The following is a 13,450-nucleotide window of genomic DNA, read 5'->3' on the forward strand; positions in this document are numbered from 1 at the left end:
CTGTATTGCAGCGACAATGACATTTGCTGTATTTTGTCCTTTTTCCTGTGGTCAGAAGCCGCATTGCTCGCGGCGTCATCTGTCATAAGGTCAGAGGAGAAGCCAGTGAAATTGCCAGTCATATCGAATGGTGAGTGTGTCTGTAAAGCTGTTGTGTACACTCATCTAAATTTAATCCAATAGTGTTAACCATACCTATACCAATGCAAGCTCAGGCATACCCAAGTTATGCCACAGCCAATTGAGATCCCATTGTTTTATTTATAGCCCACGAAAGTGTACACTTTCGCTATACTAATACTTACCCTCAAAGCGTTCAATGAGGGAGTGTGGCGAGCTTTGGAGAAACGTTCCCAAAACAGGCGCTGTGATGTTATTGGGGCAGGACCGCTCCAGAAAGAATCAGACAGCACGCCAGTGCACAAACACACGTCCAACTTCTATTGTACCCTTCACACATGGACAACCCACACATTACGAAGTTCCTAACACAAAAACACGCGGCTAAACTAAATGAATAAGTAGAACGTTCGGCCTACAGTTCAGGTCGTCGGGGTAGTAGCCTGGGCCGTCGTTGATGCCCCGTCGGCACCATTCAGTGGCGAAGTCGACGTTGGGCGGCGTCGTCACCTGCAGTGACGAAGTCGGGAGACGCAGGGTCGCCGCGTCGAACTCCAGTGGCTCAGCGCCACTGTCGACGAACTGGAGCCGACGACTCACGTGTTCCGGCGGCAGGGAGTTGTGCCCTTGAGCACCTGTAGTCCGCCCCTGTAGTCCGCCTCGGAAACCCACGCCAGCCCTCCTGGAACAGCGGCGCAAGGGCAGGTTCAGGCACCCGGCGCCAGCTCTCCACGACCAGCGGGACAAGGACAGGTTCAGGAACCTGGCGCCAGCTCTCCTAGACCGGTCGTCTAGCGGAGGCTGAGCTGTCCACTCGGCTAGTACGAGTGTCGCGACGTGGCCTGGGTCGTACCTATGGGCCAGACGCCCAACGAGGTAGTCCTGCCTCGAACGACGTACCTCTCGCACTGCCGAAGGCACGGGTCACCCACGCTCGAGGCCGCGCCTCACGAGCTGTCGTCTTCCTCCTAGGCACCGCCCGGCACATACACGCACACATCACATCCTCTTCGCCACCGCACGGCACACTATTGTCGTTTTTTTTTAGTTTCTGTTTCGCGCCCGCGCAGCACATATTATGACATCACCCCTTTTTCCGAGAAAGTTGTTTGCAACTATTCTACTACAAGGGCGTGGGGCGAACGAATGGTCACTGCACTGCACGGTCACTGCACGGTCCCTGCACTGCACTGCATTGTCTTATGGGTCGCATGTACATAGTAGCAGAATGTTCACAGAAGGCTGCTTACAGTTCGGTTGGAAAACTACCGTACAAGTAGGGTTGCTATGTCGCAACTAGGAGTCAACTATTCACGACTGAGGGCTAGTAGTATTAAGAACCACGTTGCTACCTAAACGGCAGTTATGCGCGACTCAAGTAGTCGGCTCCAACATTGTCACAACCTTTGATGTAATGAACTGTGAATGAGTACTCCTGCATAAGGAGACTCCACCTCAACACTCTGTTGTTCACGTGTTTGGCGGAATTTAAATACTGTAATGGTTGGTGGTCTGACTGAATGACAAAAGGTTTGCCATAGAGGTAAATATGAAATTTTTGCACTGCCCAAACAAGTGCAAGGCATTCCCGTTCTATTGTTGAATAGTGGGTTTCTCGGGGCAATAAATTACGACTTGCGTAAGCAACTGGATGCAGCACCTGGCCCTTTCCCATCTGGAGCAATACTGCGCCCAGGCTTGTATTGGAGGCATCCGTACGAAGAACGAACTCCTTCGAGAGGTCGGGAGCAAGGAGGATGGGAGCATCACCGAGCTTCTTCTTGAGGGTCGTAAACGCTTCCTCTTGATGTGCGCCCCATGAAACAGTGTGGCTTTGTCCCTTTCTTGTAAGGTCCGTCAGAGGCTTGGTCAGTTCGGCGTAGTTAGGTATAAACTTCCTGTAATAGCCGGTCAAGCCAAGAAACGACTGCACTGCTTTCTTGGCTGTAGGTCGTTTTGCGGCAAGAATCTTGTCTAGCGTTTTGAGAAGCGGTTCAACTGTAGTCTCCCCGATTCGATGTCCCAAGAAGGATATGCTTCGCTCTCCTATCTCACATTTACTTGGTTTTATGGTGAGGTGAGCTTGGTTAATTCGTTCAAAAACTTGTCTGAGGGTGTCGATGTGCTCTTGCCAAGTATCGGTCGCAATGATGACATCGTCGAAATAATGGTGAACGTTGTCAACGCCACCCAGTACTGATCTCATAAGGCGCGCAGTTTGTGATGTTATTGGGGCAGGACCGCTCCAGAAAGAATCAGACAGCACGCCAGTGCACAAACACACGTCCAACTTCTATTGTACCCTTCACACATGGACAACCCACACATTACAAAGTTCCTAACACAAAAACACGCGGCTAAACTAAATGAATAAGTAGAACGTTCGGCCTACAGTTCAGGTCGTCGGGGTAGTAGCCTGGGCCGTCGTTGATGCCCCGTCGGCACCATTCAGTGGCGAAGTCGACGTTGGGCGGCGTCGTCACCTGCAGTGACGAAGTCGGGAGACGCAGGGTCGCCGCGTCGAACTCCAGTGGCTCAGCGCCACTGTCGACGAACTGGAGCCGACGACTCACGTGTTCCGGCGGCAGGGAGTTGTGCCCTTGAGCACCTGTAGTCCGCCCCTGTAGTCCGCCTCGGAAACCCACGCCAGCCCTCCTGGAACAGCGGCGCAAGGGCAGGTTCAGGCACCCGGCGCCAGCTCTCCACGACCAGCGGGACAAGGACAGGTTCAGGAACCTGGCGCCAGCTCTCCTAGACCGGTCGTCTAGCGGAGGCTGAGCTGTCCACTCGGCTAGTACGAGTGTCGCGACGTGGCCTGGGTCGTACCTATGGGCCAGACGCCCAACGAGGTAGTCCTGCCTCGAACGACGTACCTCTCGCACTGCCGAAGGCACGGGTCACCCACGCTCGAGGCCGCGCCTCACGAGCTGTCGTCTTCCTCCTAGGCACCGCCCGGCACATACACGCACACATCACATCCTCTTCGCCACCGCACGGCACACTATTGTCGTTTTTTTTTAGTTTCTGTTTCGCGCCCGCGCAGCACATATTATGACAGGCGCTGCATAAGTGTATTTAACGCACTCGAAGTGCACTGAGCACGTTCTTTAAAAAAATCGCACAATGACGGCAGTCAACCTTTAACGATGCCTGTAAACATCATTTTTATTATTGATCAAAGCAATCCTCTATAACCTTAGGGTACACAGGGTCTGGGCAGGTGTGATGAAATGTTCTGTTTGCTACTTCTGGAATACTGTCCAGGCGCTCTTTTGTCACCCAAAGTGAGCATCGGGCTGCCTTCTCTGCGTAACGAAAGAAATGTTCGTAAGTACACACAATCTTGCAGAATATTCAGCTGAGGACAATTAAATGTATTGGAAAATTTGTACTGTAACGAAGACGGAGCAGTGCTCGGGAACGTAGCAGACGTGGTTATAGGAAAGCAGAAAGACGAAGTCAGATATAGAACGCCGCATACTTGGCCAACGTGTATCATCATCATCATTACCATCATCATCGTCGTCGTCGTCGTCATCGTCATCCCCCAAAGTGGCTATACGTGCCATTTATTGAAGGAAACAAACAGCCAGCCTCTTTCTCCGACGGGCGGTTTCTGTGGCAGGCTAGAAACTATGGATCATTTCTTTCTGACCTGTAGGCGCTTTACTGCAACTCGTAGTTCCAAGTTAGAAAGTACTTGGCGTGCTGTTGGAATGAATTTATCCACGCCCATGATTCTGTCCTTTGGAGCCTCTCTTTCTGGGTTTGCCATGCAGTTCGAAAGTTTGCGTGACAGTGCGAAATTATTTGAATGAAACCAAAAAACTTAGAAACAAATCTATAGTGTTGTCCTTCTGTGTCGACATAGGCATAACTTTACTTATTTTTTTAAGTTAGGTTTTGATCTTGGTTATCATCTGTTATAATACGAAACGTTTAAAGCAGATACATTTCAATTAGCACCAAAATATCGTTCTGAAACTTGTAACGTTCTCACTTTACAACTTCCTTTACCCTAAAATTGAATAAAATTTTATGAGACCACTCAATTATTGGCCGATCTCTCACAGTGGGTATGAGCCACAGGAGAAGGTCAATGAGAACAAGAACATGAAATAACGTACCGTCCCTTTCACGGCCGATCCCTGAATTTCGGTTGCGCCAGCACACTAAGGCACAACCAACCAATCAAAAAAAATTCCGCCATATCCACGAAGTGAATGATGATGAGTGGGCGAAGCTCCGGAGGTAAACCTGGTAAACCATGAATCCTCTGTACATTTTCCCCACTCGATTTTATTACATCGCTCCCCCTAGCGTACGTCGCCGCACTAAATCGAACCATTGCCTTCAACCAATGACACGCGCCATATGTGACATCATTCCTATTTTATAAGATCTCGCGTCTTTCATCAACTACAAGTACCGCTTTCTAGTTTATAACATCTTGCATCTTTTCATCATCAGCTACAAGTACCACCATCTAGTAAACACTACAAGAACTAAACGAGAGGTGGCTACATACAGGAGACGGTACCGCCATCTAGTGAACACTGCAAGAACTAAACTAGAGGTGGCTACATACAGGGGACGGTATCGCCATCTAGTGAACACTGCAAGAACTAAACTAGAGGTGGCTACATACACGCTACAGGGGACGCACAGCCCACGCCCTAAGGAGCTTCGCCCCTAAAAACCCAGCGACGGGCGTTCTCTCTTGTCTCGTTCATGACAATAGCGCAGTCGTCGAAAGAACTTGCTCTTGCGCAATTGTCCCAAACGTTCAACTGCTTGGCGTCGTTGAGCTCCATTACGAGGCTTCCAGGATGACGCTGATATATGGGTGATGACTGTAAATGTGCTCGGATCTCCGTATGCCTTGCCCGACAATTATAAATGGCAGATAGCCATCGACCACCTTTCGGGGGGGGGGGGGGGGACGGCGAGGCGTGGCATAAGTACGGAGGTATGAAGTAACGAACCTGGCTGGAATAGAGTTCCAGGCTCTAGACAAAATCAGGTTTTAGACGTTAATCTATTCTTAAATAATGGCTGCTCTTGCTGGATGTGTATGAACCGCGTGGAAATAAGCCTGCTTTGCCATTTCACTCCGCGCATTATAAATTAGGCGAGGCATCGCAAAACTTTGCTTCATAAATGCTTTCCGAAAATCCTGTGTGCACAAGATAGTACTGAAAGCTTTGGTGAGAAATCTTGAAGGCTTATTTCGGCTGGTCACCCCGACCACGTGCAAGTTTCCGTTGCCGAAGGCCTGCTGCGTGAACTTCAGGCCAAAGGGAAAGCTACCGTAGTCCTCTCACAGCTAAGCAGGCTTTCGCCGTAGTTCCGTATATGCACAAGATAGTGAACAATCTTAAGAAAGTACCACAGCGAGTGAATGTAGTCTTTACGGCCCCTTGAAAATTGAGTCGCCTGTGCAAATTGGTTGTTTCACCGTCCAAACCAACCCGCGGTTGCACTACCCAATATACAAACAAATTTAGAGATTGTATTTGTAATGTGGTGTATCAGCTACTGTTATCATGCGGAAGATACTGCCCCACTAAAATACGCAAATAAATTTAGAGATTGTATTTGTAATGTGGTGTATTAGCTACTGTTATCATGCGGAAGATACTGCGCCGGCCAAACAAGTCGTTTTATAAATGAGAGGCTGAAGGAGCTTATGTACAATGTGGATTGTTATAAACAAGTATGGCTGTCGGTTCACTGCCGCACGTTTGGCTGCAGGCCAACGTTTTCAGGTTGTACAATTGTTGCAACATGCTGGGATCGCACCACACGCGAGATCATACAGGCAGAAAAGATACGTTCATTAAAAGATGCTTGTGTTAGCACCACTTCTGTCGCGCTTCCCGATAAAGTAAAGTTATTCCTCTGCTTGGTGGTGTGATGTGCTGATGCATTATCATTGTGATTCGCGCATGACTGGTGCAGCCGGTGACTGTATAAAAGCGAATATTATTGCAAGTTATAAATTGTTGATAGTTCAGCGCTCTGTCTCGTCTCTTCTATCGCCTCCTGTCGTTCGCGCTGTTGAGCAATCTTTATTGTGTTATACCAACGTGCTCAATTCTACTGTCTCTTAAGGGACAAGAAGGCAATGTCATAATAAATATAGATTGGTTAGTTGGAGTGGCAGAGGAGTACATTAGCCGCAACAACCAGGATGATATTCCGAGAAGCAATAATAGCCCAAAGAAATTCGACATCCTACCAGTAACGACAGGAGAAGTAAGCAAAGATCTACAAGGAATCCAAAGAGGCAGTGCCGCAGGTGTGGATAAGGTGACAATGGGCCTGCTGAAATATGGCTAAGAAATTGTGTTAAAAAAATTGGCACCCTATATACGAAGTGTCTCTTGACGAGAAGGGTACCAGAATCTTGGAAGAATGCCTACATTTTAATCTATAAGAAAGGAGACTTCAAGGACTTGAAAAACTACAGGCCTATCAGCTTACTGTCCGTTCTCTACAAAGTATTTGCAAAGATAATAACTAGTAAAATTAAAACAACATTAGAGTTTAATCAAACAAAAGACAAAGCAGGATTTCATACAGGCTACTCCACAATAGACCACGTTCATACTATCAATCAGGTAATAGAGAAATGCGCGGAATACAGCCAACCCCTGTAGATAGCCGTCATAGATTGAAAGAAGGCGTTTGATTCAGTCGAGAGATCAGCAGTAATGCACGCACTAAGGAATCAGGGCATCGAAAAACCCTACATAAACGTACTAGCAGAAATCTACGATGGATTCAGAGCCGCCATAGTTCTTCACAAAGAAAGAAACAAAATCCCAATAAAAAACGTGTAAGGAAGGCAGCATAATCTCTCCATTGCTATTCACCGCGTGTTTAAAAGAAGTAATTAGGGCCCCAGATTGGGAAGAGCCATAGAGATAACAGGTAATGGAGAGAATCTTAGTAACCTGCGATTCGCTGACGACATTGCCTTGATGAGTAACTCAGGAGCGAAGTACCAGTTATGATTACCGAACTTGACTCGGAAAGTAGAAGAGTAGGTTTCAAAATTACTATGCACAAAACTAAAGTAATGTACAAAAGTCTCGGCAGGAAACAGCACTTTTGATAGGTGGAAAGATGCTGGAAGTGGCAAAGCAATATTGATTGATTGATATGTGAGGTTTAAAGTCCCAAAACCACCATATGATTATGAAAGACGCCGAAGTGAAGGGCTCCAGAAATGTTGACCATCTGGGGTTTTTTAACGTGCACCCAAATCTGAGCACATGGGCCTACACATTTCCACCTCCATCGGAAATGCAGCCGCCGCAGCCGGGATTCAATACCACGGCCTGTGGGTCAGCAGCCGAGTAGCTGATCCACTACACCACCGCGGCGGGGAGAGTGGTACAGCAATATCTCCACTTAGGACAGGTAGTAATCATGGAGCCGAATCTTGAGAGGGAAATAACCAGAAGAATAAAGATGGCGTGGATTACATTCGGCAAGCATTCCCAAATCATGAATAGTAATCTGCCACTAAAGGTCTATAAGAGCTGTCCTACGCGACACGGACTTGAACAAGCGGCTGTAACAGCTATGTCACGCACCGCGAAAGACAAGACTGGACTATGACTGAGTTTGCATGCGTGCGCTGCCGAATGTGCTGTGTTTATCTCTCTTCCCTCTCTGCTCTCTATTTTTCATCTCCATCATCCCCCTTCCATGTGCAGGGTACGGCTGCCTATAGACTAGTTAACCTCTCTGCCGTTCTTTACCTACTATTTTCCTTCCTTCCTTCCTTTATATTAGCTGCATCTTGCCGGTACATACCTACGAACCAGAAACCTGGAGGCTTACAAAAAGGGTTCAGCTTGAATTGACGCAGGCGCAGTGAGCGATGGAAAGGAATATGTTAGGTGTAATCTTAAGAGATAAGAGAGCAGAGTCGGTCAGGGAACAAACCAAGGTTAAGGATATTATTGCGGAAACCTAGATGAAGAAATGTACCTGGGCCTGGCACGTAGAATGTAGGCAGGATAACCGCTAGTCATCTATGGTAACTGACCTGATTCCCCGAGACTGCAAACTACGAATGGAAGACAGAAAGTTAGGTGGGCCGATGAGATTAAAAAGTGACAGCTTTGCCGCAAAGGCGTAGCGATGAACGCGATAGCAACAAATGGGAAGGTCACCCGCAGAACGGCAAGAAGATCGAAACGTGCCCCGCGTTTCTCACGCACAAATGATGCACGAGACGTACTCACAGGTACAGATGAATGCGAATAAGCGTCTCAGTTGGTACTTCGCTGTGGTGGAAAAGTGTGCCTTTTTTGCAAGCGGAGGCTGTGCAACGATTGCAGCTACCTTTGTGCACTTGGTAACTACAACAGAACTGTTCCGACGAAACCCAAAGGCTAGCCAAGACGTATGATTCTCCCCTCTGCAAGATAAGGGCACACGATCGAGCGTAAACCCTCTTATTCTCAACGCCGGCCAGAGTACGCGTGAGAGATGAGAGCCGCCGCGCGCTCACTGCGCCATCTTGCTGATAATGCTAAAAACACGATGGTTCCCCTCCCCTCGAGATGCCCGCCAACAGCAGTAAGTGGTAGATATGAACAGCTTGACGTTTCAACGTTGGAGGACGTACTCTTTACTGGCTTAGGGGTTAACGCCTCGCATTCACGACGTGGAGGTCCCACGTTCGACTCCGTGCTCCGGAGTCTCTTTTGTAGATTTTTTTCTTGTGTTTTCATATATATCTATACGTATACATATACGGTGAATGACATCGACGCCGACGCCGGTGGTCAAATCCAGCAGAGAGTGTCCATATATATGCTATCGCAATAAAACTTTGCAAGTATAACGTGGCAGCATGCGAGAAAGCACAAAAACGGGTTGATTGGTGGATCATAGGGGAGCCCTCTGCCCTTCAGCGGGCGTAGTCAGGCTGATGATGATGGAGATGACAGATCATAAAAGATACCAAATAGAGATAATTAGAGGCAACATTCAAAGACGCAGCATTAGCGACATGAAGGCTCTACGGTAAAAAATATGCTGATAAAATGCATAAATTTCAGTGCAAGAACTCACTCCTACCTCCTGTCAGCTCTGATAGAACTAAAGATTCGTCGTTGTAGGTCCGTATCACGTACTTCGACTCCGTCTCCAAATTATATTCCACGTAAGCTGCAATAGCAACAAAATATTTCTGTAGCATTTTTAAAGATATCCGCCTATAGATAGAACCTACGGCTGGGATACAAAGGGTATATATAGTTATAGATATTTAGTTCGAAATGTGGCCCTTTGTAAGATACCTAAGTTGAATTATTCTTTTAAAAATATCCACCTATAGATAAAATCTACGGCTGGTATACAAGAGGTATATATAGTTATAGATATCTACAGCGAATTTTGGGAGTTTTTAAGATAGGTTGAAATATAAATGTCAGGCTGTCTTGTTACAAACTTGTTACAAACACACAAATTCTTCTTTTGAATTACATTCAGCTTGCTCAAGCTAAACTTCGTTACAAAGTTTCGTTTACTGGTGGGCTGAAGTCTTGGTATATGGATATTTGTTATAATACACTATTCTTAAATTTTTCAAAAGTCACCCTGCTAAACATAATAAACTGTTGCAAACCTAAGAAACTGTGTTAGTCGATAGCTTGTATATATCCAATCAAGCCAATTAAGCTATATATATATATATATATATATATATATATATATATATATATATATATATATATATATATATATATGCAAGAAAGAGACGACGACGAAACTTTCCCGGAAGCATCTTTACTAAACGTTTTCAGCAGGTGGACCAGCCTTCGTCACTCTGACGAAGGCTGGTCCACCAGATGAAAACGTTTAGTAAAGACGCTTCCGGGAAAGTTTCGTCGTCTCTTTCTTGCATACAATACGTCGGGTTCAGCGTGAATGACGTTCAAAGAATATATATATATATATATATATATATATATATATATATATATATATATATATATATATATATATATATATATATATATATATATATATATATATATATATATATATATATATATATATATACCGGCTGCCGAGTGTGGTAGACTTGCTCCTTCCCCCCATTTCACGAAATAGTACTGTAGATCCCATTCCTTTAATTCCTTGCATAGCACAGCTTGACTAGCCTCGCCAGACAGCATTGTAGCGTTGAGCCTAGCCAAGTTCACTGATTCCAATGGTGACCTGTGCGGACCCACAGCTTCTTAGCACCCGGCGCAGGTCGCCCCCTTGGTCAGATGATTCGCAGCCGCTAGTGACTGAGGGCCAAGGGTTAGTTTTACGCTTATAAGGAAGTAGTGGCCAAGTACTGCACCAGGGTCGTCAATCCTGCTCTGGTGAGTAAGTGCCCTACCTGCAGGTAGTCGCCAGTGAGGCCACACCCCCTACCTATTATTATTTTTAGCGACTTCTTTGTCACGCGTTTTAAGCAAATACGCGACTGGGAATGGTCTGGCATCTGCATTCGAATCAAATTTCGTCATTACATGTCAGGCTGCTGCTCTATCTCTATATGTAGAGGCTTCTGTTGCACTTATTTAGCACCGTAGAGTAAGTACCACCTTACAGCCAATAGGAGCTCTAAACTTCACAAGACTCGTAGCTCGCCTGGCCTTTTCCTAACTTTTTCAAAGTCTATATTTCCGCTACAAAAAGAAAAACGGCCTGGCTTCGAACTTCTGACCTTGCGAGCTTAGGCCAGCTTAGTGCTCTCGATAACCCTCCTTCTCACGCGTTTGTTCTCTCCCAACTTGTTTCTGTATTGCTCCATTTTTACTATCTTCAAAGTGTCCGCAATGTCCGAGTTTTGCTGATTTCGAGTGGCTGCACTCCTACGTTGATGTTTCCTGTGAACACAATAAATCTTACTTAAATGCATCACTGTGGTTTTGGAAGGCGATATGACCAATTCATGATGATGTCCGTTTGACCAAGCTTTAGCGGGCATAGTGCAACCTTAAATGTGGGGAAAATATTGTTTGTTGATTGAAAGTAACAATAAACTGTAAATATTGACCTGATAACAAAAACAGACTCTACTGGAGACCATCAATATGGTAACGAGAAAAGAAATGTCTGCCATTATGTCAATCGATTGCTTGTCAAGGCGTAAAATATTTTAATTAAATCATGAAATTTTATCAGTGTCTGAAAAGTCGTGTTATTTAAGTACAGAACGAACCAGTTTCATGCGTGTAGAAGTTCGTATTAGTTCAGCGGTACTGAATGTTGTACGCTTTTTGCATGCTAGTCTTGAATGAGCATGGTTGCAGGTGACGTAAAATATTGACAAAGGCTCATTCTTTGACAGCACCAGACTTAGATGCCCATTCCAGGGTACCATGTTAAGAACAGAACCATCAAACAAATAAAGATAACTTTTCCTAAGTGATGTTTTTTTCGAATGAAGGTTTTTTAAAAGCTTATTCACATCTTGCAAGTGCCATGGTCTAATAGATGTAATTAGTTTGATGATCGAAGCTTTTTTTTTCTTTCTCCTTTTCTTCTATTTATTTGCTACTGGCTCTTGGCGTGCTTTTACATAGGCCCTGGCAGAAATAACTTTCTTTAAATGGGCCCTGTAACACTTTTTGAGCGTGGTTAGAAAACGCTGCCGATCGGTAATAGAGGCTTCCGAGAACACGTGAGCCAAATGTTACAGTGCAGCACACGACCTGGAATTAACAAAAAATTATCAAAGTCAGGTGAAATTGGCTTTCTCTTCTCTCAGAGAATGACAGAAAAAACTCAAAAATCACTCGTAAAGGCCGCCTATCAGCCATTGGCTGATTTCAACATAGTGCGCTGTGTCGTTGCAAGCATCGCCACAGGAGGGCGCGACTTGTCCACGTGTGCGCACACGATCACCCTGAAACAGCCAGGTATTCGAAGGAAAAAAGAAAGAAAAAGTGCTCAAGGTCACGAGGTGCGCATGACGTATTTTCTTTGCCCATGTCATTCCTCCTTGCTTAACTTCCAGCTCTTTTCTCGGGACCAAAGAAGGGATAATGCGATTGCAGCCTGTGACAAATCATTGTAAGTCCACTCGTACTGGACGAATTCTTAACATTTTTTTGCGGTGTTTTGTTCGTGAGGCAATAAGCTCTTCCAGTGAATACGTTTCATGATTATTGAAAAAAGTTTTTCAGGGCCCCTTTATTAATTAGCAGTATGCGGAGGACTAAGAATAAAAGTAAATAAAACACTAAAGTATTCTAAGAAAGGGTTCTTCCAGAATGTTTGTATCATGTGTAAAAAGAAAAACTTTGCTCAAAGTTACCTGAAGTCATCACATTCATTAGTGAAGAATATGGTGTCCAACGCACTTCAATAGTTGAGGACCTGGAAAGAGGCATACGAACTTGAGGAAAATAATAATGATAATCTGCAAAATGGCAGACAGACGTTGACGCGGGGCAGAACGAATAAAATCATGAGCTTGTAACAATGTATGATGGAGTGTAGCCCGTAAATATTTCTTATACACCAGAGATGCAAAATATATAGTACATCACAGACATAGATGAGCCAAACTGCATTGCATTTCTCAAAGGCTATCTCTCGTGATTTTTCAGGTCAAAGGATGTCTTTAAAAATTTTACTGGTTGAGTTCCTTTGCTTCCCCACATGATTGATGCAATATTACAGGTAGAAAGTTGCGCAGATTGTTTACGAGTAAATTTCATTGATTGGCCCGGATTCTCGCAACTATCGTTGAAAACATCTTGTGTGTGATGTAAATTACACATAAACGATGGAAGTGGCGGAAACAAGGTGCCACGGCAGCGTCTGCTGCACACAAGGCAACAATCACGTGCGGTCGGCCAGCGCTTTCTTGGTTGGGCATGCGAATTTCAATTCCTTCTGAACGTGCGTGCCATGGGTTGAAACTGTGGTAGTGTTGTAGGCTCCAGACGATTCTTGGTGTAATACCTTTAATGATCACGAAAAACTCGCTGCCAATAATCAGCTTTCGTCTCAAGTCGGAGTGTTCAGGCGCCCGTGCCAGTTAACAGCACGGAAAGTACCGTAATACCGTACAGCGGTTGCCCAGTCCACGTGCGCGAATGTTACAGCACGGAGCCACTTTTTGTAATGAGTACCGGGCCCACAGTGACCATGAGTATCCGAAAACCATAAGCATCCCACAATACCCCTTCCGCCCACCATGCAAAAGGCGGATTGTACTTCATTTATATTACAACTTATCGACCCTAATGACACGCTGGGAAGCACTGCTATTGGCAGACTCATCCCGTATTCTAAT

General features: G+C 45.5%; 1 protein-coding gene across 1 annotated transcript in view; it reads right to left on the reverse strand.

Moving 5' to 3' along the window:
* Nucleotides 1–3,288: 3,288 nt before the first annotated feature.
* Nucleotides 3,289–13,450, reverse strand: part of LOC142767146 (japanin-like-RA1) — a 46,576-nt gene continuing 36,414 nt past the window's right edge. The window contains exons 6-8 of the mRNA XM_075868364.1: nt 12,464–12,525; nt 9,217–9,312; nt 3,289–3,416 (exon numbers count right to left, since the gene is read on the reverse strand). Of these exons, the coding sequence (XP_075724479.1) occupies nt 3,289–3,416; nt 9,217–9,312; nt 12,464–12,525 (286 nt within the window). The remainder of the gene's footprint in view (nt 3,417–9,216; nt 9,313–12,463; nt 12,526–13,450) is intronic.

This window comes from Rhipicephalus microplus, chromosome 7 (assembly GCF_043290135.1).
Source record: "Rhipicephalus microplus isolate Deutch F79 chromosome 7, USDA_Rmic, whole genome shotgun sequence".
Lineage (NCBI taxonomy): Eukaryota > Metazoa > Arthropoda > Arachnida > Ixodida > Ixodidae > Rhipicephalus > Rhipicephalus microplus.